The sequence below is a fragment of the Ambystoma mexicanum genome, chromosome 2q, assembly GCF_040938575.1.
Source record: "Ambystoma mexicanum isolate Mex_15411 chromosome 2q, UKY_AmexF1_1, whole genome shotgun sequence".
Lineage (NCBI taxonomy): Eukaryota > Metazoa > Chordata > Amphibia > Caudata > Ambystomatidae > Ambystoma > Ambystoma mexicanum.
Window position 1 is genome coordinate 494,303,234 of NC_090924.1, and position 25,321 is coordinate 494,328,554.

The 25,321-nt window shown below is 47.9% G+C and overlaps 1 protein-coding gene across 1 annotated transcript in view; it reads right to left on the reverse strand.

Moving 5' to 3' along the window:
• LOC138569550 (kinesin-like protein KIF19) overlaps positions 1–25,321 on the reverse strand; it is a 3,041,213-nt gene that overhangs the window by 1,357,607 nt on the left and 1,658,285 nt on the right. Inside the window, exon 10 of the mRNA XM_069647615.1 lies at positions 11,851–11,973. Coding sequence (XP_069503716.1) covers positions 11,851–11,973 — 123 coding nt within the window. The remainder of the gene's footprint in view (positions 1–11,850; positions 11,974–25,321) is intronic.

The window sequence follows — 25,321 nt, forward strand, 5'->3', positions numbered from 1 at the left end:
TTGCGAGACAGAAGGACATAGATCCGGAAGACATTAGTTAATTAATTGGAGTTTATTTGACAGAGAATTTGTTTGACAGAGTCTTGTAATTTGTGGATGTCATTGGTTACAACTTGGTGGAAAGTATCAATCAAGTTATCTTTAGGAAATACAGGAGTGAACTTCGATTTGTTTGATAATTCTTTTATTTTCAAAGTTTGTTGTTCAATATTGAGGTCATGCATCAAGTTCATTATATTCATGTTCGGGTCTGATCCATATTCATCAATAGACATGAGTACATGAGTGCTCAACATGGTTTGTAATGTGATGTCAGATGGTTGTGGTTCTTGGGGCTTACTTGTATAAAGCTTAACTTGTGTAGCGAAAAATTTCTTTAGTTTTAATTTACGAACAAATTTGAATAAATCAATCTGAATTTGAACATATTCATTGAGACCAGTAGGCGCAAAAGAGAGCCCTCGGTTAAGGACTGAACGTTCGTCAGAGGAGAGCGATTAACTACTCAAGTTATGAATTAAATCTATCTGATTTGATTCCTGAGAGTCTGTTGGTATGATGCCCGGGTGACTCTGCGTTGGGCGATCGGGGCGTTTGCGCCTGGTTGGTTGGCCGCCCCTTGTGCCCCTGGGCTTGGGTCTGGGGTTGAAATATTGACGGGTGGAGGTAATTGAAATCGAACCTGTTTGGCCGCAGCTAATGCGGCTTGGCGGTTGCCTTTTTTGTACCTGCGTATTTGTTCTAAAAAAGGCGTGGGCAGAATAATGGGTATTTGTTCCCCTTCTCTGGACTCGGTAGCATCAGAGAGATTAGGCTCAGAAGTAGCAATACCTGTTTCCGAATTAGTCTCAGAAGATGGTTTGTCACTGTCGCTATCAACTTCAGAGCTAGCAAGGGATGAAGCCAGACTACTCGTACGAGAGCGAGATACTTGATCATATTTAGGTTGATAAGTATATACCCTGTTATCACGGTAATCTCTATCATCTCGTGAGAATTTCCGTGATTTGCGTAGTTTGACTTCATCCTGATGTTTGCGTAAACGAGTATATAAAGTTTTGTAGTTCTTGTCGATCGTAGTGCTGGGTGCATCATAGAGAGCAATTTCTTCTTTCAAACTATCGATTTGGACGACAATTCTGGCATGTTCTCTTTTAGCATGTTCAATAAGTAACTTGAGCATATTATTGGAACTGGTGGATAGGTTGCTTTCCCAGTCCGTGGCGAGGTCATTATCTAAAGGGTCCTCAAAGTCCGGTGAACACAGACCATGAACTATCTGTCTTTTTGTGATTACATGTTGTTTAAAAGTTATGGTACACGTGTGTTTTTTAAGGTCTTCGCACATGTCATGCCAATAGGTACCGATTATTTGTATGGATGTCAATGGTAATCAGCCGCTATCTACATGTCATTACTCAACTATTATGCTATCTACCGGGTGCCGCGCCACCCCCCCCCCCTTTTTTTTTTTTTTTTTTTAATGAATACACTTGCTAGCATGGGCGCAACCGTTTTAATACAACCCTTGCATATCTAGTCAGGTCGAGGCGCACTTCCTTTATTTAGCATTTTTTTCAGCACATGCAACACTCTTTATTATAGATGCAGGCACAGGTGTTTTACAATACACTACTGCCATCCGTGGACAGCTCAAGTGACTTCATACTCCAATTAATTAACTAATGTCTTCCGGATCTATGTCCTTCTGTCTCGCAATTTTTTTTTTATTTTTTTTTTTTGTAATTCCAATTCTATTTGTGCATTTACCATGCACAATTTATTTCCGGCATACGCACACCTCAAACATATCCTTGTCTATATTGAGTAGCTTTAATGATTTTCTTTACATGATATCTACACTAGTCCATCATGGCGCTCTTGTTTTCCCATTAATTCTGTGGTGACTCGCCTGTGCACGGGCGTTTTCACTGTTGCTTCCCTCACATCTCCGAGTTACACTCGGCACACAGAGGGTCTCCGTTTGGCTCCAGTTCCCCACATAGCAGTGAACGTACTGGTGAGTCAACGTTGACAATTTGTACACGGACCCTTCCAGCGAGAATTCTTGCTGCTTCAGATGTCCACAGAGATAAACCACTCAATTAGCTAATTGACCTCTTGTTGCTTTGTTTTCTTTGGCTCTTGCCGCACCTGCATTCTTCGTTTCCTGCCCGTGCTGCAGCAAGATAATAATTTACTGAAAATTCATTCGTGCAACTGCAAAATAATGGTATGTCATTTCTTTATTTTCAAATGACTGCTAGGTGGAAATCTAGTCAGTCAGATTCCTATATAAATAACCATCCCGTCTTTTGCTCTATAGGGAGCCCACGCCTAACTTTGTCAGATTACTCAACTTCTACCTTTGGTAAGTGGGATAAAACTATATATATAATATTAAAACAATTTTCTATGACGCAACATTTTTGCAACCCCTCTTTTTATCGTATTCGATTCATTAAGTTGCCACTTGATAAAACATGTTTTAATTTTGCATTTTTCTCTAGTATTCAAAATACACACTAGCCAAGATTAAGGTACAATTTTAACAGTCAGTGGCCTTATACATGTATTTCTGGCTGATTACCATGAGCATCTTCTCTCACTGAATAATTTTGTTGTTCTTTTGTCTTTTTTCTCTCTCCCCCCTCTTCTCATTGTTTTATAATGTGATATATTTTTTCCACCGAATTACGCACTTTTTGTGTTTTTATTTTCCTTTCTTTGAGTTGGGTGGATTTGATATGTGCTTTCGGTGCAACTGTCTGTTACTTTGAACCATATACTCATTGTGTTGGTTTGGCAAACCCTAACTGCCTCCTTGCCCTTGGTCTGGGGACTGGTTTGTTTTGCTATTGAATCATGCTTAACAAATGTTTTCGTTGTACATCAATGTTTTATAATTTTGCACAAGCAGCCTCAGTAGAAGAGCGGGAAGCTCGAAACACGTGTCAGGCTGCACCAGTTCTGATTAAAACCACTCATTTAATTTGCATTTGCTCATTATTCTATGTGTGTGTGCGCAGTTTGAGAGCAAACCCTTTCTTTCTCTAAATTCCAATTTCTAGTGGGAATTTGGCAGGCTCCTACTCAAGCTCTCAGCCGCAGCCCTATCACAGCCACATAAGTTGCCGTTCTATGCGCTGTATCCTGCTGGCCTTTTCTGCCACTTTTTCTATTGTTTGGGAAAGGTTTTGTGGGCCATCCGTCTCTCGTCTGGGACAAGCAGGTGTGTTTCCTGAAGGAAAACGATTGAAGTTTGAAGCTCCGACAAGCGTGTTATTATGCTTCGTCGTTTCACTGGTGAGTTTAGGCCCTGTACGTTCAGGGATACTATTGTCAGATCGGCCATGGGTCGGGCGCAGAGTTTATTTCGACCTTAGTGTGCCTTCTTTTGGCGTTGTGAGTTATGCGGTGTGTGGCTGCGGCCCCCTCTCGGAACCCCTCCCAGCTCGACATTTCCCAACAAAAACAAAAGGAGAACATTGTGAACTCAATAACTTGTGAACTTATTTCTGCCCTCATGATGGTGGGACCAAGGAGTCTTTGCGCCTTCTCTGGGTTCCTCCCGGAGCGTTGGGTCCCCTGGTACCCTCGGCGACCCAGTCGCCAGGGTATTCCTAGGCTTGTTGAGGATTCCAAGATTCCCCCCCCCTCTCCACCCAGGCCTGTTCGGTCTTTTGTTCTTATTTTACCTTACAATGTAATGCTTCTGTTGTCGTCAGCCTCCCTTCCATTGCGGGTTTGGATTCTCTGTCCCTTCATGTGTTTCGTTCATCAGTGCGCTGGACCCGTTCCCTCAGGGTTTTTGGTAGGGTGGGCCCTTCCAATGTAAGTCCCTTTGTTCGCCGTCGCCTAGTGTTGGGGGACCATTCCCATCCTTTGGGTCCCCCCCTTTCTTTGGGTATTGTGTTTCCGTGCTTCCCTGGGGTTCGTTTTCTTCTATTTGCAGCAGCGCCACCCCTTCTTTGCATGTGGAGATTCGCTGTGGTCTACCATCCCATGTGAATTGCAGACCAAAGGGGTATGCCCATCTGTTTATAATGTTCTGGGCTTTTAGGGCTCTCGTGACTGGTTGCATCAGTCTCCTTTTGTGCAGGGTAGACAAAGCCAGGTCCTGGAAGAGGTGGATCTGGTTACCATTGATAGTGATGGTCTGCTTCTTTCGGGCTGCCCGTAGGATGTCCTCCTTAATTAAATAAGAGTTCATTGCCATGACCACATCTCTCGGCCTGGCTCCCGGGTCGTTTCGTTTGGGCCCCACTCTATGTATTCTGTCGATAGCTATGCTTTCTGGCGGAATGTCGTTGAGCATGCTGCTAAAGCAGAGTTGGAATGTGTCTTTGAGGTCTTTATCTCCAATCGTTTCGGCCAGGCCCTTGACCGTATGTTGGACCTTCGTGAACGATTCTCGAGGTCCTCCACTTGCAGCTCTAGGTTATGCGTGGCCCTGGAGATTTGTTCCAGGAGGATGCCATTCTGTTTCGCTTCTTCCGATGTGTCTGAGAGGTGTCTTTCTACCGTGTCCACTCTGTCTCCCAGCTCCACCATGTCTTTCTTTACCTCCTGGAGGGAGGATTTCAGTTCGTCCCGGATCGTGCCTAGCTGGGTCTGGAGGGCCTCCATCATTCTGTTTTCCATGTTTCTCAAACAATCCTGTAGGTCCTCCTTACTTAATGCCATCGTGCTGATGGGTGCTGTGGTTGTTGCCGGTTCAGTACTTGATTGCTCTGTGTCCTCGTGTTGATTTGCGTCTTGTAGGTGCCCCCAGTATTGTTCCAGCTGTTTACCCCTTGTTTTCACCGTTGTTCTGACTCCTGCTGGGGTATTCCGTTGTCTGGTGCCTGGCATCTGTCTCTCGGTAGGGCGGGTCAGGCCCAGTTCGAGCCCGGAGAGCCCTCAGGTGTGATTGTCACCTCCTCTCGTGGCAGGTTTCACCGTGCCTTGGCTAGCAGGGTGCCGCAACACCACTTATAGGCAGGGTGGGGGGGACGCCCAAGCTCGTCTGGGGGCTCCGTAGGCTGGCATGGCACCTACTCGTGGTGTCTTGCGGGGGCCTGGGTCTGCTGTTTGGGTCCCCCCACCCCCTCCTGGGGGCTGCGTTGGTACGTGGTATGTGGCTCCCGCTGGTGCTGGGTGTTCCTTTCGGTGGGTCGTGTGGCTCCTGTTTTCGGTGTCCTACAGGAGGCAGGGTCTGGTTTTCCCCCCCTGTAGGGACTGTTTTGGCCCAAGTTGGATGTTCCCCCAGTTTAAGTCAGATAAATAAATAATTAATGATTCTCGGGCGGGGATCACGGCAGTTCAGGGGCTGGGGGCCACCGGGCCTCCGTTGATGATTTTGGGGGCCCAGCAGTGTCCGCCTGCCCGTGAGCGAGCTGGGGTGGGTTGTAGTTAGTGGGCGGCTCGGAGCGCTTCACTCGGCGGCTCCTCCGATCCCACGCCGCGTGGGTGGAGAGGGAGCTTTCCACCCCCGGGTTGCTCTGCGTCTGGGGAATCCCGGCTAGGCGCCCCTTACCGCTCCGTCACCTCCGCTGGATCCGAGCTGCCTCCGCCGGACCCACTGCTGTCTTCGCGATCTGGGTCTCTCTTGGGGTTGCAGGGGGGGGACGTCCGGATCTTCCTGTTGTCCCGTGGCTGTACTACGGCTGCTCCCGGGGTCCGGTGCTGGGCCGCCGCGTTGCCGCACAGCAGGTTCGGAATGGGGGCGGTGCCGCAGGTCGTTGTGGCTCGTCTCTCCCTCGCTCCGGCCCGCAGGGGCCTCCAGTCCGTGTCACAGGGGAGCTGGCCACCGCCACGGTCCTTGCGGCTTACCCTCGCTCCCGGATTCAGCCTTCGGCCCTGTGGGCTCTGCAGCGACTTCGGCGCGGGGTGCTCGCGAGAGGGCCCCGGCGCCTCCAGACAGTCCGTTGGGGGCCGTTGCTTCGGGAGCGCGTTGCGCCCCAGTTCCGATCCTTTTTGCGGGGATCGATGGGTCTTCTGGTGGGCTCTTCCTGCTGTCCCGCGGCTGTATTATGGCTGCCCCCAGGGTCCGGTTATGGGCCGCTGCGGTGCCGCGTAGAAGGCTCGGGATGGGGGCGGCGACGCAGGTCATTGTGGCTCGCCCGCCTCTCCCTCGCTCCAGCCCGCAGGGGTCTCCAGTCCGTGTCACGGGCAAGCCGGTCACCGAGGCGGTCCCTACGGCTTACACTCGCTCCCGGATTCGGCCTTCGGCCCTGTCGGCTCTGCATTGATTTCGGCGCGGGATGCTCGCGCGAGGGCTCCAACGCCTTCAGAGAGTCCGTTGGGGGCCGTTCCTTCGGGAGCGCGTTGCGCCCCAGTTCCGATCCTTTTTGCGGGGATCGATGGATTTTCTGGTGGGCGCGATTCTGCTTTTTTTTCTCCTTTTGTTTGCCGCCCGGGCGGAGAGCGGGGATTGTGCGGGTTCAAGGAACGGCGGCCATCTTGGAATCCCTTCTTTCTATTTCTTCAGAAAGGGCAGCCTCTTTGCCTGTCTTGCAGCTACTATAGATTATGTTATGTTATGTTATGTTATGTTAAAGGTACTTTTACAGCACACTGTCATCAATGGAACTGGCCCCCAGGCGCTCCGGCGGATCTGTAAACAAGAAGGAGGGCGGGTGGGGTTAGTTGGGGGAGGGGGAGTAGGAGAGTGGGATAGGTGGTGTGCTGTTGGCGGCTTCAGTTCGGTATACACTGTACGCTGAGCTTTGGTGTGAGTATCGGGCCGGGGGAGACCTTGTGTACTGTAGGTGCTGTTAATGTGTGCTTTGTATGTTGTTGATGTAGTGTGGTGAAGTGTGTGCGGATTACTGGGTGAGAGATGGTTGTGTGAGTTTTTGGTGGGTTGGGTATGCAGGGACTTGAAGGATGGGTTAGTGGGGTCTGTATCCTGGTTCTGATGCTTCTTGTTCCATTAGAGTTGTATTCTGATGGGTGGGGTTGTTGCTGATTCCTTATAGGCCGTCGGCCTGTAGTTTGGGATGGTACAGTGCGGACCCATTTGTATCCTGATGAACACTGTATGGTATGATAGGGTGTACCTGGTTTCTCTCCCGCTGGTGTGGGAGCTGAGGTTGGGTGCTCCTAGTCCCTTGCTATCTATTGTAACATTGGTCTGGTTGAGCTTGGTGTGGTTCAGGGCCAGGGTGTTTTGATGAGTCATCCTAGTGCTTCCGTCTTGGTCAGCCTATTTGTTTGGTGTATAGTGTGTCCTCCTATCATGGCTATCCCTCAGTCAATCATTCTGTATGTTGTGGTGTGCCTTCCTTAAAGAAATAGCTCTTGTTTGGTTGTTGCTTGTGTGTGATGGCGCGTTGCGCTCCCATCTGTATCCTAGTGATCCATGTATAGTGTGATTGGTGTATCTGTTTCTCACCCTCTGGTTTCGGAGCTTAGGAGGGTGTTCCCTGTTCCCTTGCTATCTATCGTGACAAGGGGTGGTTGGGCTTGGGAGTCGTTTAGGGCCAGGGTGCTATAGACGATTTGTCCTAGTACTTCGTCTTGCTATGTATTCGGTTTTTAGTGTTCTCTCATGGCTCTCTCGGTTAGTTGTTCGGTATGTCGTGGAGTGTCTTTGTTAGAATCTTTTCCCAGTCAATTGCTTAGTGTGAAACGGGATCTGTCTCTTCATTCATCGTTGTTTTAGTTGTGTGTGTCTCCCAGTGTGCAGTCTTCTAGTTATGAAGTGAATAGCCAGGTTTTGAGTAGTTTCCTGAATTGTAGGTGGTTTCTTGTGTTGTGAATGTTCTTTGGTAGGTCTTTCCAAGTTTTCAGCGCCTGGTGAGAGAAAGAAGATCCTCTGAGTTTTCTTTCATTGTAGGGTTTTGGTTCCAGGCAGATGTCGTTGCTTTATCTGAGCGTTTTTGTTGGTTGATGTAGGCGTAATTTGTCTCTCAGGAACACAGGACCTTGTTTGTGTACTGCTCTGTGCGTGCTGCACTTTGGTGAACCAGTACCCAGCTCCCTTCCCCATATTTATTTACACCCGGCCTTCAGTGGTTACCCCAAAGTGGTTGAGCTACTGTCCCAACTTTGGAGTGTCAATACTTTCAGCAACTTCAACAACAACATAGCGTTCTTATGTGCATGGGATTTGGCTTTCATAGAGATCCCTCTATGGGCTTGGGCATTGCTTGTTCTATTTTCGACTTCTGCTACGTCTTTCTTCTGCTACTTCAATCTTTGATGTGTTGCAAGGTAACTGTTCACAATGGAAACCAAAATTAGGTGCACACATCCATGTTTTAATATTGAACTGCCACTTCAAATAAATACTTGTTCCCACCTTTCGGTCAGCACTCAGCCTCCAAGGCACAGGGAAACATTGTCTCATGCGCACTGACCCTTTAACAATGCCTGCAACTCTTCAGGAACGTCAGTTTTGCTTTGCTTCGACTACTGAACGCATTTTCCGTACTAATCAGAGACACACGACTGCTCGGCAACAAAGTATTTCTGCTTCTCTGGAAAGAAAGGCTTTTTATCACACACAAGCATTAACCGTGTGCTATTTTCCCATTACTAAAAGACTTCCCACTTCTACAGTTGATTCTCACACGCTCAAAACTCGAAGTGAGTACAATTGAAAGCTTGCTACAGTTACTGGCAAGGAACTTCTGCTTCTTAGGAGTACAGAGCTTCTTCATCCAACTCCCAGTTATAAATGTTAAGGGCTGTGGCAGCTTTCTGATGTTGCTGCTTCTCCTGCTACTACTACGGGCACTCCTGGGATCTACACCCCTCCACTGCACAGGTGCCTACAATACAGCCTCATTAAGGGAGAGCTGCCCACTCTCAAGTTTCCTTCGGCTGGACTCAAGTGTCTTGGGAACAACTGCAACTTCAGCTCGGCACACACAGCAATGAGGCACACCTAGAAAGACTGCCTGCTGCTTTCCTTTCTCTCCACTGCTGCCAGTGTTCTCCAGGGTTTGTGAGCACAGGACTAACTCAGAGTTTGCAATTGGAATTTGCCCATCTACTCTGGCGTCCCTGTTGACATGTTCTGCTGGCTAAGTGCTCTGCTTCTACGCCTTCTGACATTCCCGCTCCTACCCCAGCTTCTTTCTGCTGCTTCACTTTCAGGCAGCCTTCTATGCCCCTCAGGTGGGCTGATTAGATTCAGGTGCAAGCCCTTAGGCTTAATTGCCTGACCTTGTTTACAGTCATTAGGCTTGCTTGCCTGACCTGGAATCCTGCCTACCTCTTGAGCCCCCTTCTTCACAGTCGCTGAGGAATTCCGAGACTTTTAGTTTGACTTAGAACAATTAGATTTCTCTACTTCTTCAAAGGATGTAAAAATTGTTTTAATTCCCCGGATTTTGTTAAGGGAAGAATTATAAGGTTTAACCTAGGTTACATGTTCATTGCTCCTGTTAGAATACTTTTGATCTTGTGGAGGATATGGGACTCTAGATGTATAAACAATTGGTTTCTTGAGTTCAACACAAAGTGGAGTTAGGCTTTCAGGTTTTACCTGTTTATCCTTAATAGAGGATCAAGATGTACCAAAACGGCAATAAGCCAGTTCCTCTTTTAAACATGGGTTAACAGTATTCCTCCCTAAGGAAAAATACGATGCCTCATCCTGCGCAATCTCCCCATTTCGCTGGGCATGGTCTCTACCCAGGCAATCCTCCAGCAGTACAGTACACCAACACCAGGATTGGGATCAGGAAGCGTCTGCCCTTTCCTGGCCACCTGGGAGATGATTCTAGGCAGGGTTTTAGTGGGGGATCCTCAGGACTCTCGAAACTATTCTTAAGACATCTCGGTTTCCTGATAATTACTTTACGATGTTGTCTGTGACTACTGCTTAGAGTTTCCTGATATTCCTAAAATGAATGCTAGTATTCAGAGTTAGTGTGGCTGCTCTCTGTTTGTCTGCTTCCCTGTTGGTCCCTGTTAGCTGTCCTGAGTCTTGCCCCCTGGTTTTCTCTCTGCTGGCATTCGTGTGTGTCTTCTAAGTCAGTGCTTGTATAAATCATATCTTCAGCCTTTGACTACAGTTTTTGCATTGTGCCTATCATACTATTCTTTAGCTGAATATACTATCCACTCTGGTTTTCTGTTGGTCCATTGCTGTGTCTCAGTTCTGATCAGTATGCAGTGTCAGTCCTGGGTTAATCTCCATCAGAGATCAGATAGATCTGGTACAACTCACACAATTGGGGCCAAATCGTTATGGGTATTTTTCCACACGCCACCCACCACTTCCACAACTCACACAATTGAAAGAAAAAATACCCTAACCCCAACCTCCCCCTGAAAATGCAGCAAAACAGTTATGACCAGTTGGCACCCTGCGAGTTGCGCAGGTACGAATCAGGTAAGGGTTGACTTCTGTTGCTTCCACCTACTCTTTTAGAGTTTTGCCTGTCTCAGTATGTGGTCTCCAGCTTCACCCTACAGTGAGTACAACAGTCTCTTCAGTGTGTCCACGTTATGACTTTGATGCATGACGATCTGCTGGCATCGATCCAAAGGGCTTTCTCTAACCCCTCTTAACATATTCCAGAATAACCCTTACTCTGATAAATCCTTGTTGTCCACTATATTTGCTTGCCGTCTCTTTCTCTCTGTGTCCCTTTACTTACAGCCAGCTCCTGCCCACGCAGTTCCTGTGATATCATGCCCATAACCAATTCAGCCTCGTTTCTACCCTGTTTCTATCATATGTATTATCTAGCTCCTGAGTCATACTGCACTTGCAGTCCCTTCCTTTGACCTCTAATATGTTGACAAAACAAAGGAGGTGTTGGCTGGAAGCTTTAGAATTAATCTGAACCTCTGGTACTGCTCTGGGCCATTGTACTTTAGCCTGCCAAGCCATCACAGATAGTGAAAAAATCATATGCAAATTGGGCTTGGTCTCACCCCAACAGGATCAGTCCAGTCTGAATTGCTTGGTCGCATCCTTTCTGCAAGAGACCATAATCAACTTCAGTTCAGACATGTTTCAGCCTCATTGGGCATCATCAGTGAGGTGTCATTTGCATCTCTAGGCCCAGCATGCTCAGGGTCCACACCTGGGCATACCCGTTCCTCTCAAGGTGATTGACAAAGCAAAAGATGTGATGGCTGGAAAGTTTAGAATTAATCTTAACCTCTAACACTGCTCTGAGCAACGACCAATGTTCTTCAGCCTGCCAAGCCATTACAGAAAGAGGAAAGACCATATACATGTTTCTCATTGCTCCCCACATGGATCCCTGACAGTACATAAGTGTCTACATGATGAAACATTGCTTATCATATAGCCTTTTACTGTAAAAGACTGAATCAGATAAAACATGTTAAAAAAGTGAAAGGAGAGAAATGAAAAGGAAGCACAAATCCAGGGATTATTGCTGCTTGCTTCCACAGACATGTGATTTAACCTCCAGTCCACCAATGCTCTGGCTAGGACCTGCACCTGACTGCTTATTCCTGAGAACTGCTTTGTTCAAAGGGCATGTGCAGGCATGATTACCCTGATAAAGGAAAAGGAGCCACCTAGTGGCGAAATGATCTTGGTGAGATTTTGGGCCTACATATTCACAATCTATGAACTAGCAGCTTCTGGGGAAAAAAGATTGATAGGTTCAAATGTTCAACTACAGCATATCTGAGCATTCGACAACACTGCAGAATCAGAATATGTACACCCTTTATTAGAGCATTACGTGAGTATCCCAAACTATAGCTGCTGTCACTTTTCACAATAAAATATATTTTATGCAATGTGGCAAACTTTTTGCATGATAATCCATTCAATGTTTCTGCAAATTAAGATGCTTGCAGTCCAGTCACCCAATAGCAGTTGCACCCAAACAGCAATAAAAAAAGCCGTATGCTTGGGTCACTTACTCTGGTCTTGATGTGTTTTGCTCTATATGCATAGATCAATGTTGTTCTGGATTCTTCAAAAGACGTGCTGGCAGGACTAATGTGGGCAATCATAACAGTCCTGCTGTTTCCCTCTAAAGAATCCTAAAGAAAAGAGAGTGCTAGTTATTTGGCTGAACATGAGAAAGGTAGGTCACCTGGGACTTTAAGACATGAAGTAAACAACGGTTAGGCTACTGTCTTGAAGAGGTATCTCACCAAAAAAATAACAAATGACTTACCTCTCGTAATGTTCTTTCTGATGGACATTCCTCCCACGGATTCCTCATCTATTATAACAATCTCCTGGCGCAGCTGCTCTTCAGAAACTCTTCCGCTACCAGGGGTACATCACTGCTCTGTGTCAGCTCCATCCAATGGATCTATGCGCCCTGCACCACACATTACATTGGGGCCAGTATATAGGAAGGCAACCCCATTCTGTGAGCTCAGTTCCACCCTTTTTCTCTTGTACTCCGATGTTGAGAGGCTGCAGAACTAAGGTGTGCTAGCTATCCGCCAAGAAGGGCAGGTAGGGAGAGCGATGAAGAATGCATGGGAGGAACGTCCATCAGAAAAAACATTTCTGAGAGGTAAGTCATTTGTTCTTCTAATGAACTCTGCAAGGATAGCTCAGGGGCAACACGTTTGTTTTGGAAGCAAGACACACAGAGCTACACAGGTTTGAATGCTGGTCATGCGCCTAGAGACTGGTCTCTGGTTTGAAGCGCGTTATAAAGATTAACATGTTTCCTCCCATAGATTCCTCATCTATAAGAGACTCCCAATGCAGTACAAAGACCTGGAGGGGAGAGTATAGAGAGGACAAAACATGAACTAGAAAACTCTGAAGGACAGCTATAGTAAAACGAGCATCCTGACCAGTCATAGAATCCAAACAGTAGTATTTTAGCAAACATGTGCAAAGAAGCCGACGTAGTCACTTGACAAATGTCCAGTACAGGCACCCCACACTGCAGAGCCAAAGTCGCGGCCAATCCTCTGGTGGAGTGTGCCCTGAGACCCTCAGCACCACCTCACCAGCCAGATTGTAGCATTCCGAGATATGATATGCAGAGAATGATCCACCTCGAAAGGGTCTGTTTAATCACAGCCCTACCAGCATAACCAACAAAAAGCTGGTCATATTTCCTGGCCCTCTCATTTTATTTATTTATTTATTTGCTTATTTATTTGTTTATTTATTTATAGCATTTGTTACACGCCCAGACCGGAGGTATCATAGCTTAGGTTACATAGAAGTGCTTGTCTGGTTACAGTGGAAGTTACAATACAGGCAGGATTAGTTGCATAATTAGTTAGCATACAGTCCACACAGTTCGGAAGACAAAAAGTTACAGTACCGGCCAAGCATTTAAGGATACAGTGATACTGGTTAGAATTTGTTGAATAGCCATGTTTTGATAAGACTCTTAAAGCACTGGTGGGAGGGCTCATTTCTAATGTGCATGGGAAGGGAGTTCCAAATTGTAGGTGCAGCAACTGGGAAGGTGGCACCTCCTGCTTTGGAGCCCTTGAACCATGGGACGAATAGCTGTGTGCTGGAGCCCGATCTGAGGGATCTAGTTGACTTTTTTTGGGTGACACTTTTATCGAGGTATGCAGGGGCATCATTGGTAATACTTTTGTGTGTGATAATAAGAGACTTGAATAGGATTCTAGCTTGGATGGGTAGCCAGTGTGCTTCTCTCCTAATGTATGAAATATGGTCTCTTCTTTTTAATCCACAGGCTGCCCTTAAGGTTTTGTTTTGTAGCAATTGCAAGTTGGCCAAATTTGTATTTGTGGTTCCTAGCAGGAGGATATTGCAATATTCCAATTTCAATAGTATGAGGGCTCGCGCTAGAGTGAGGCAGTTTTGTGGGGTGAGAAATTGGCGGCTAAGTGCAATGAGTTTGGCTGTGTAGGCAATAGCGGATGAGAGTGCACTGATGTGTTTAGTCATAGTAAGGTTGGAGTCTAGGTAAACGCCCAATGTTTTGACCTGTTTGAGTACTGTGATGGGTGTTACATCAATGGTTATGACAGAGTAGTCAGAATGAAGGGTTTGTTTGTTTTGAAAATTGAATTTTTATTAAGGTTTTGTGATTATAACATAGGCAATTCAATAGTACAATCGGCTGAATAAGTGAACATGAACAATCACAACTTTTATGTCCCCCCTTTCCCTCCCACTCCCTCCCCACCACCCACTGCCTCCCCCCTCTCACTCTCACACCATGGCACGATAGTAAATAATAATAACCACGGGGTTCAACACGTTATCTTCACAAAGACATATCACTGGTACATGGTAAGTTCAGAATAGGGGTGTGGTCACTCGAAAGGCAAGGGCCATGGCCTGGCAACAACATCTCCGGCACCAGTCTGTCCCTTCACACTCGGGGAGGTTTAATTTAGACAGAAACATTCGAGTCCAAGCAGGCCATTCCAGGTGTTGCTCGGGTCTTATGCCGATCTTCCATATTTATCAAAGAAGGGAAGCCACAGGCCCCCAATATTGGACCTAGATTTGTCTATCAAATGAGTTAAGAATTCCATGTCATAGATTGCTCGTACCTTACAGACCCACTCTCTCTCTCCTGGGGGTTGAGGCGATTTCCACTTTTGGGCCCAACAACACCTTGCCGCTATGAGCATCACATGCAGCATGTGGTCATGTTTCACCTTTGGTCCCCCTTCCACTTCAATGCCGAACAACACCAACCAGGGGGACAGGGTCCTTTCCATCCCGTCTACCTCTTTGATCCAAGAAAGGACCTCATTCCAAAATGTTTGTACCACACAGCACTTCCACCACATATGTATGTAGTCCCCTTTTTCAGTGTGACATTTCCAGGAATGTGGATCGTAGCCCCTTCTCATCTTGGCTATCCTCTGCGGGGGATAGTGCCACCTGTGGATCAGCTTAAGGGCCTGATGGCGGTATTGGGGTGCAGCCGTGGAACGATTGGCCTGTCTACATATCTTGGTCCATCTCTTTTTGGTGATGGGAGTGCCCAGATATTTCTCCCATTGTACTTGGGAGGTTGGGGGTTCCCGTGGGGTGGTAAACAATAAAAAGCTGTACAGCCGTGATATTAACCCTTTGGTCCCTTTGTGTGTGATAAGAAACTTCTCAAGTCTATTAGATCACGCCTAAGGGTATCTCCCCACCTGCTTTCAGTGAGGGCCCCTTTGAGTTGTAGGTAACGAAAGGGGGAGAGATCGGGGAGACCCAAGGCCTCTTGCAGATCCCCTAATGATATAAACACCCCTTCCAACCATAGCTGTCCAGCTCTACAAAGGCCCGCCTCGTACCATTGTTGGAAGGCTAGGGGCTCATTGATTCCCTCCCAGAGTGGGGGAGCCCAAATGCAGCTCAGGGGCGAAGGCCACGTTGTGAGCCACCGAAGGTAGCCCCCTTCCCTCCATATTGTCCATAACACTCCCAGTACTGGATGGTTCAAAACTCTCCTCGAGATACTCGCCCTGGGAACCCACAACCATTCAACTAGTGTGACTGGGGAAAATAGCAAGTTATGCAGGCCCACCCACTGCTTCTTTGGGCCCATCACCAAGTGATCCACCAGGATTCGCATCTGTGATGCCTTATAGTAGGTGTCTAAGTCTGGGTAGTTACCTCTGCCCTCGTCCTTGGGTCTTACTAAGGTGTCATAGGCAATTCTATGGGATTTTCCCGCCCAGAGGTAGCAGAGAAGGGTCCGCTTGATCTCTAGGAAGAAGGGCTTTGGTATCTGGCTTGGGAGCATTTGGAATAAGTATAGAAATTTGGGGAGGACCACCATCTTTATGGAATTAAGGCGTGCCATCCATGAGAGGCCGGATTTTGCCCAGCGTTCGAGGTCTCGTCTGATCGCTGACCAAAGAGGGGGGTAGTTCACCTTGAAGAGGTCTGCCAGGTCTGTTGGTATTTGAATCCCCAGGTGACAAAATCCCCCGAGTTGTTTACAGAATGCGAGATCTTCAACATATCGCTTCTCTGAGTCCTTGAGTTGGCCTGCTGGGAACGCGACTGACTTGCCTAGGTTTACTCTATAACCTGCGAGGGCCCCATATTGCTCTAGGCTATGTAGCACCTCGGGGACTGATTGGGACATGTTAGAAAGATATAATAGGACATCATCGGCAAAGAGGGTAACTTTATGGTTGGTATCTCCCATTTTAATGCCCTGGATCTTATAATTTCCTCTGATGGCTACGGCCCAGGGTTCCATCACTAGCGCGTATATGAGGGGGGATAGCGGGCACCCCTGCCTTGTACCCCTGCCCAGTGGAAGGTCTTCAGACTCGCTTCCATTAACTACCACTTTTGCAGAGGGGTGAGAGTACAGAGCCGAAATCCATCCTCGCCATTTAGGTCCCATCCCTAGGGATGACATGACCCCCTCCATAAAGGCCCAGCTCACCCTATCGAACGCCTTCTCCACGTCTAGGGACATGAGAAGAGCACCTTCCATTCTGACTCCTCTTGAGCTCAATATATGCAGGGTTTTACGCATGCTATCGGCTCCCTGTCTATCCAACACAAAGCCGACCTGATCGGGGTGGATTAGTCTGGGAAGGCATTTTTCTAGGCGTGTTGCCAGGATCCTAGTAAAGATCTTTGCGTCTGTGTTCAAAAGTGAGATAGGTCTGTACGAACCGCACTCCACCGGATCTTTGCCTGGCTTAGGAATCACTGTGATCATAGCCTGCAGGAATGTCGGTGGGATGGTATCCGAGGTTCTGATTTGATTAAAGAGTTTGGTCAGCGGTTTTATTAGTACCGATTGGTATTGTTTGTAAAAATCGGCTGTGTAGCCGTCTCCCCCCAGTGTCTTGCCTACCTTCAGTTTTTTGATAGCCCCCTCCACCTCTTCCTCTGTTATGTCCCTCTCCAGGGCCCCCCTCTCGGGGTCTGTAAGCCTGGGCAGGGGATGGTCTTCAAGATATCTCTGAATATCTTCAGATGATTCGTCTTTTTGTTTGGCATAAAGCTCTTTGTAAAAACTTGCAAAAGATTCAGCTATATATTTGGTTGATGTCTGGATGTTGCCTGTCCCATCTTTAACCCGGTCTATCCGCCTAGCAGCTCTGCTTCCCCTCAGCCTATGGGCCAAGAGAGTTCCCACCCTACCCCCACTCTCGTAATATCGCTGTTTTGTGTATCTCATTTTCTTTACCACTTCACCCATTAGGAGTGTGTGCAGGGCCTGTCTCTTGTCTCTCATTTCGCCCAGGAGTTTTTCTCGGTCTACGTTGCCACTAGTGAGCTGTGCCCTCATGTCCGTAGTTCCCCGCAGAGTTTAGATTCTATTAGCGCCCTCTCCCTTTTCTTACTGGCGCCTTCTGCAATAAGGAGACCCCTGACCGTGGCCTTTGCCGCCTCCCAGACAGTGGCCATTGGGACCTCCCCTGTGTCATTAATTACAAAAAAGGCTTCCATTTCCTTCCGTAGGAATTCCCTAAACACTTGGTCCCTCATTAGAGTGTCGTTACAGCGCCACCTGTATGACTTTGGGGCGTCCTGCAGTTGCCAGTCCATGGTTAGAAGTTCATGGTCTGACCAAGTCACTGATTCAACCGTGTGGCTACCGACCTCTCCGCCTCCCTCTTCCGATATCAAAAGTAGATCAATTCTGGTATATGTTTGATGGGGAGGGGAGAAGAACGTGTAGCCCCCCGGGGTCTGCCAGCATTTCCGCCATACATCCACCCAGTAGTATTCCCGTAACAGGTCCCTCATAGATAGGTTATCTTTTGTGGGGGCTTTCGGCCCTACCCCCCTGGCAGACCACCAGTCCAGTCGGGGGTCGGCGATAAGATTGAAATCCCCACCCAAAATCTTTGCGCCTTCTGCCCATTCATCCATGACTCTAAGGACCTTACGAATAAACTTAATTTGACCAACATTGGGCGCGTACAAGGTAGCAAATGTGACTCGCATACCCTGGGACCAGCCCTTGATCCCCAGAAATCTACCCCCAAAGCCCCTTTTGGTTTCAATGTCGGTAAGGTGCAATGATTTGCCCAGGATGATACCTACCCCCTCCTTCTTTGAGAATTTGTGTGAGGCCCAGAAATTGCTACCTATTTCTTTTCCCTCTATCGTTGATTCTGCCCCCCTCCTGTAGTGAGTTTCTTGTAGGAAAAGGACTGTCAATTTGTGTTTACGGAACATGTTGCTAGTAAGGGACCGCTTGCTTTGTGAGTTTAGGCCCTTAGCATTGAGCGAACCAATCCGTCCCTCAGCCATAATCATTATTGTCTTTGCCTCTTAAAGTTTCCGTGGGTTCCCCCCGGGTCATTCGCGTGTTTGAGCCCCAGTCCCATGGTGTGGTGTCCCTGTTTCCCTTGACCCTCCCCCCTCCCTTCCCCTGATCCCCATTTCCCTTTCCCGTTTCGTGAGGCGTTCTTCTCCGTCGCCCAACATACATCAGGGTTGGTAAGACGAGCCACCAGGACCGCTACCCAGGCCCCAGGATGATGAACAATATGGAACACATCCTCCGTTACTTTTACTAAAGGACTTTTTCCCCCCAAAACTTCAGTTAGGATTCAGGCCTCCATCTAGGGTCCCCAATTCGGTTCTTCCCCCCCCCCGTCATCAGCAGACTGGGTTGCATCCCATATATTGCAAGTCCCATCATACATTAACTTTTGGAACAAGGCCGGGGGGGTGCACCCCAACCTCAGGGGCCAAGCCCATAGAGCCTCCAGAGAGGGCAATCCCTCTCTGATTAACCCCGCGCCGGGCTTCCGGCTTTCTGTAACAAAACCCAAACTTAAACCTAGCCAACAATGGCTGCTTCAACAGTTAACATACGGTTGCCCCCAGCCCGGGGGGGGCTCCTGAGGGCCATGCAAACAATTGCGCTGTGAGAATGGTCATCGACTTTCTTCACCATTCCCCACGCCTTCCTCATGATCCCGCTGGCCCACCATGGCCTGCAGAGGGGTGTCTGGTTTTCTGAAATTTTTGCGTGCCTTTCACTTTATGTTTTCCCTGGTTTGTGCCAGGGCCCCGCAGAGTCCGGGTTGGGTCCCTGTCTGTCTCAGATTGTGTCCCCGAGGTTTCTGGTGGGGTTCCAATCAGCTCATCGGTAGCCCTCAGGATGTCTTCTTCCGTCACCAGTTGGTGACTCTCCCGTTGCCATTCGAACGCCAGATAAAATGGGTGGCCCCAGCGGTATCTGATTCCCTTTTCCTGCAGCCATCTGGTGATTGCTCCACACTTTTTCCGCATTTGCAGCGTGAGAGCGGACAGGTCCTGATAGATTGCCACCCTGGAGTTGTCATATTGTATGTCCCTTAGAGTCCTCGCCCTTTCCAGTATTATCGCCTTGTCCCTATAATAGTGGAACCGTGCCAGGACCGAGCGTGGGCCCCTACCGCCTCCACCTGCTCGATGGACCCTGTCGATCAGGACGGTCTCCCCAGAGTCAGTCCCCAGTACAATCCTGAAAATTTCCTGTACCTTACTCTCAAGGCTGGCCTGGGTTTTGCCTCCGTCTCGGTCATGCCAAAAATCCGCAAGTTGCTTCTCCGTTCCCGATTTTCCATATCGTCCACCTTGAGACGAAGTTCATTCTCCCGTCTCTGTATCTCCCTGAACTTCATCTCCATAAGGACCGTGGATGCCTGATTGTTCTCCACCCCCTCCATTCGGTCCTCAAGTGTAGAGACTTTGGCGGTGAGGTCAGCTAACTTGGCCCCCATATCCGTTCTCATGCCCCTGATTTCGTCCAAGATCGTTTGGATGTTGTTCTGCATAGTGTTCATATCAGGGGGCGATGTGGAAGAGGCGCTGGTATCCATTGTTGACTCCTCAGGTGCGTAGGGCTGTTTTCCAACGCATGGGGTGTTATCACCCTCTCTTGTAGTGTGCTGGAGGGGGCCCGGGCGCGCTCCCGCGTCGGCCCAGGCCTACACGATGGTCAGTCCTGCAGTAGAGCCCCGGTAGGATGGGGCCCCCAGGCGCGCTCCAACGACGGCCCAGGTCTGTAGGGGGGCGAAGGACTAAGAGGCTGTGTCCCACGGAGAGTCAAGAGAGTCTGATCCTCCCCTGTTGGCGTGGGGGGGACTTAGAGGGTGCTGGAGGGGGCCCGGGCGCACTCCCGCATCGGCCCAGGCCTACACAAAGTCTTTTGCCGGCTCCGTGACGCAGAGGGGCTCGTGAGGATCTGGTGTCGGGCCGGAGGAGGGAGGGAGAAGGGGGCCCAGGCCGGCGCGATTAGTCGCCGGAAGGGAGGGGGGACACAGCGACACCCCGTCGGTGCCTGGATGTCTGATGCCCGTATCCATCACCGGCCGTCCCGCGATGTGGTCGCCGCTCACTCCTATGGACTCACCTCTGAGGCCGCGCGGATTGTAGGGAACAGGGTGTAGTGCTCGAGGGGCTCCCTGGATCCCCGCCGAGGCTGCCAGGAGCTCCCCGGAGTCTGAGCTCAAATCGCTGGCTGCGGCTTGGGGATCACTCGCTGTAAGGCGGTGCACCGTGTCCTCGATTTGTTCGTGGCGTCGGCCTGGTAGAGGGGGGAGGGGCACGGCCGCTCCGAGTCCAATATCTCCAGTTCTGGTGCACCCTCAAAGTTCGGGAGGGTGTCGCTGGGATCCTTAAAAGTTCCTGTGGCTATTTTACCAGGTTTGAGGAGGATAGTGTTCCTTTTTCTTTTGTTACCACGCTGTTATCCCGGGGCCATGCGGGGAGCAGATAGTTCAGGCAGCCATCTTGCCCGCGCCTCCTGGTGGCCTCAGAATGAAGGGATTTTAATCGGGTGGGGGGACCTACAATGAGCATCTCAGTTTTTTCAGCATTGAGACACAGACTGATTCTGGACATCCAGTTTTGTATGATGGGATAGATCTTCTTAATGGCTGCAGAGTCTTGTTCATGGTCACCAGTGATGGGCATGAGGATCTGGATTGTCTGCGAAATTGGTGTAGATGACTCCCATGGCGATGAGTGCTGCAAATAGGAGTTTGGTGTAAGCGTTATATAAGGTGGGAGATCGGCACAAACCTTGAGGGACCCATTTGAGAGACCTTGTAGGTGAGGGCCCACATCAAATCCAGCCTTTGGAAATGTTCCTCTGCCTTGGCGGAGGAAAAAAGACAGCAAGATGGATCTTTTGAGAGAGATGGAATTCTAAAGCCACTTTTGAGAGAAAGGATGGTCTAACTCTCTAAGTCTCCTTCTCCTTGGAGGAAACCAAGTAAGGAGGTTTAGCAGACAAAGCCTGCAGCTCCCTCAATCTTAGAGAACAGAGCACCCATTAAAAACAGGGTGATAGACGGCAGCATGGACATGTAGTCTCACACTGAACTTGCTTTCAAATAACTGGCTGCTCTTTGGTCCATGTGTTTTCCTCACCAGGGGCTTGTGGCTCGAGGTATTCCCCCCCCCACCCCACTCAGTGAAATAGGGCCCTGCTTGTGGGCGGACCTCATCGTCCCGGTGTCTGGCTTCGCCTGTGTCCCGTGACGGGAACAGCTATATCTACCCTGTATACTACTAATCTGACAGGGAGAGGAGGAATGCTAAAACGGGTGCAGAGACGGATGAGTGGCCGATTAGGGCTGGCAGCACTGGACCGATGGGGGAGGTGCAGAGCAACTATGAACTATGATGGTGAGGGCAACAGGGGTGTTGAGCCCATGTAGTTGGCAGTGGAAGGGATCCCACACCACCTTGGGACTGACACACTTCGCCACATTCAAGGGAGTATGGGGCGGGCTCCCCGCTTCCATTACATAACAAAAGTGCACAGCCTTTGCAGCCATGTATCCTCTGCAGACACGCCATTGGCCTGTATTTGAGCACCTGAAATACTTAGCACCACTTCTTTTCCAAACAGGCACCAGAGATTCCGAATAGGAGGTTCATTGAGAGTATGTCCCCATCCAGCTCACTCATCGCACTATGAGAAGGTTTTTATATTATACAGACAGGGCTAGTCTGCTGGAGTAACAGGGAAGATTGTCAACATCGACATAGAAACCACTCTATTATTACCAAACTACCAGTGGTCTCCTCCAAAGCTCTGAATCCGCTTGCCTGGATACTTCACCTCGCTTCATAATGTCTAAAGATAAACCAAAGAAGCACTGTCATCAGAGCAGGACTGAAATGTTTGCAACACCAGTGGTTCACATACCCACCAAAAGGCTGATGGAGCTTGTAGGGAGCGGGACTAATGCCCAAACTGATTCAATCTGACGGTCGGATGTGATGGCCATGAACACTGAATCCAGAGTAGCCGTGTAGTCAAAGATTCATGCAGTCAGCACTAATGTAAACATTCTACACCAGGACTTTCACAAAATCTCTTCCAGAGTGTACGAGGCAGAGCAAAGAATTTCTAGCATAGAGGACGCCATCTCTAGGATGCAAAGACACATTTCTGTCCTACAAGGAAAACCAAACTACGCAAAGCACATGCAGAAGATGCAGAGGGAGGGTGCATCTACCTGTACTTGTAAGAGTGGTTGCAAACCAATATGGGACCCTCGGGTCGCTCCAATTTCTATTTGGTTGAGCAATCGCATTGAGTCCCTGCTTCGGCTCCACCTCCAGGAGCTACACCGTGAATAATCATGGCCAGACTCCTGAACTACAGGTACAATGACACCATCCTCAAATCTGCACGAATGGCTGGGGGGGGCTCATTGGAAATGGGTGGATCAAAAGTTGCAATTTTCCCTGGCTTAATGAGGTCAGTACAGAAATCTAGACTTTCATTTACTCTCTGAAAGTAACTCCAAGTGATGGGCATCAAAAATGCTCTCATCTTCCCGGACACTATTAAAATTTACCCTGGAGAAAAAACATTCTTTTTCAATGATCCCCAACAAACCTGGGACTGGACCGAACTGCTCAGTAACAAACATTCTACTAACAGCCAACAGTCAAACCATGGGATTGTGAGCAAGAAATCTCGATCACAGAAGACTTCCTCAGCATCACAGGATATCCCCCTCAATGATGCCGAACATGCGCCCTGGTTCCGACAGACGTCACATGAAGGATGCTAAACAACAATCCTAACAAAGAAATGCTATGATATCCGTTTGTTCCTTGCTTTGATGACTTATCATACATTATATGTGTACATTGAAATACAAACATATAAAACATGTAAACAAATTATTATATTCAACCATAAGGAGTTCTTGGAGACCTGCAAGCTGGGCTAGCATTATCCCCATAGCTTGTTGCTATATTTGTTGATTTCAGTTTGTGCAAGAGGTACTCTGAGTTCTTTAGGTACTATAGAGAAGAGGGTTTAGGAACGTTAGGATGTTTCCTATCTAGATAGGCATGTTCAAGTCATGTTTATTTGATTATCAGTCGGTTTACGGTACATCCTTCGATGCTAAAGGCATTCTTTTCTCACAATATGCTGTCTTCTGGCCACCATGACTGAGGAGAAAGCAAGGGGGCCTGCGTGTCTCTCCTGGAACGTTAACGGCCTAAGTGAAAAATAGAAATGCAGCACAGTGCTTCAATACCTCAATAGACACAAACCTGATGTTGTATTACTGCAGGAAGCACACCAAATGGGTAACACTTGTAACTTTTTTAGAGGATCCAATTATACGGTCAGCGTTTCATGCTTGCTTCATGAGGGGTTCGAGAGGGGTTTTGATCCTATTCAGGAAATCCACCTATATACAGATTAAGTATATTGTGGTAGACCCAAGTGGGAGATTTGTACTGTGGGAACAGCTTATGGGATTCATCAATATATACGCACCTCCCTCTCTTGGACTAAAAGTGTTTCATGAAATCCATGCTATACCTACTAAATATAATGTACATGTCTGGATTATTGGGGGCGACTTCAATGATGTCATGAATCCGGAGGTGGACCTACTCAGGATTAGGCAAAACAGGTCAGGGCCCAAGTCAAAACCCTCTGAACCGGTGAATGCCACTGGCCAAGTTGACATATGGAGAGGTGCATTTCACTTCCAGCTCAGAGGATACTCATTTCACTCTGGTGTGCAGATGTCCATGTCCAGGTTAGCCTACTTTTTATTCCTAACTAGTACACACATCAGGTTAGGGAGATTAGCTTCCTCCCACGTGGAATTTCAGATCACTCCCCATTATTACTGACACTTTTCTGAGATGCATCCAGCACTGAAAGGAAAATGGAGGCTACATCCATGTCATCTTGCCTTCCATGAGTTGATGGAGAGCCTCGCTGATAAGGCAGACAATTATTTTTATCTAAATGCAGGCTCGGCCACTAGGCCGAGGACATTTTGGGAGGAATATAAGGTGGTACTTCGCGGATAATCTATTTCTATTCTGAGTGTTTGGCAACAAGTGTACCCTGCTGATTTTGCCCGGAATCTGACCTCATGAGACGCAAGGGAACATTTATCGAGATTCGCTCACAGCACACTCACAGACTTGTATTGAAAACCAAAGCGCAATATCACAACCAATCACGGACATGGCTAGGCATGCCTATCTCGAATCCAGGAGCAGGTTTTACAATATGGGAAATAAAGCAAGCAAATTCCTTGCTTGGCTTGAGAGGAGGGATGAATCGCTAACTCTTATCCGAGAACTCATCAAGCCTACCAGCAAGGTTATAACCAATGATGTACTGGTTACAAATGGTTTTGCAGACTTACCAACAGCTATTTGACTCTATACTGATATTTTAAACCTAGATCCTGCTGATGTCCTGAAGAACATCCAGCTCAAACACATTTCTCAACTACAAATGGAGGCCCTGGACTCGGACATCACAGAAAGTGAGGTCCAAGATACAATCACTGGACTCCAAACCTGGAAATCTCTGGGCGCAAACCTGCGGAAAACTGGAAGAAATTGGGTGGCAAAGTCGTCAATAAAATGCTAAACATGTTCAGAGCTAGCTGGGATAATGGGGAACTACCCGTGGATCTTATATAGGCAACTATTACCTATTACTATTGTATGTCTTCATTAGACTTGAGTCTTTTGACGCAAATACAGTACAACAATTCAAAATATATAATTAAAAGAATAAAACATTACAATCATTTCATGACATTACACATACAATAATCAGTAGATTCCGGTCTAAAAACATTATATAAAAAAAGTTTGAATAAAAGTGCAAAAGTAAAAACAATTAGCAGCAATTACAGTTTAAAAATTGATAAACTACGATTTCATGGCACGTATTCTATAAAGACAGACACAATGGACATATTTAACAACAGAGTGCACCATATTCATATCAGCTGTCTGTCTCATAAGTACTATTGCCTGGTCAACATTTCCTGTGTTGTTTAAGATGAAAAGTGGCTTCAGATATTTTGCTCTTAAAGCTTTATAACCATTGCAAAATAACATGAAGTGAGTAATTGTTTCTAATTCATAGCCGAAACCGAGCATGTACAATCATTTGGCCCGCCCCAGTGGCTAGTAAAGGTGCCAACATTGAAA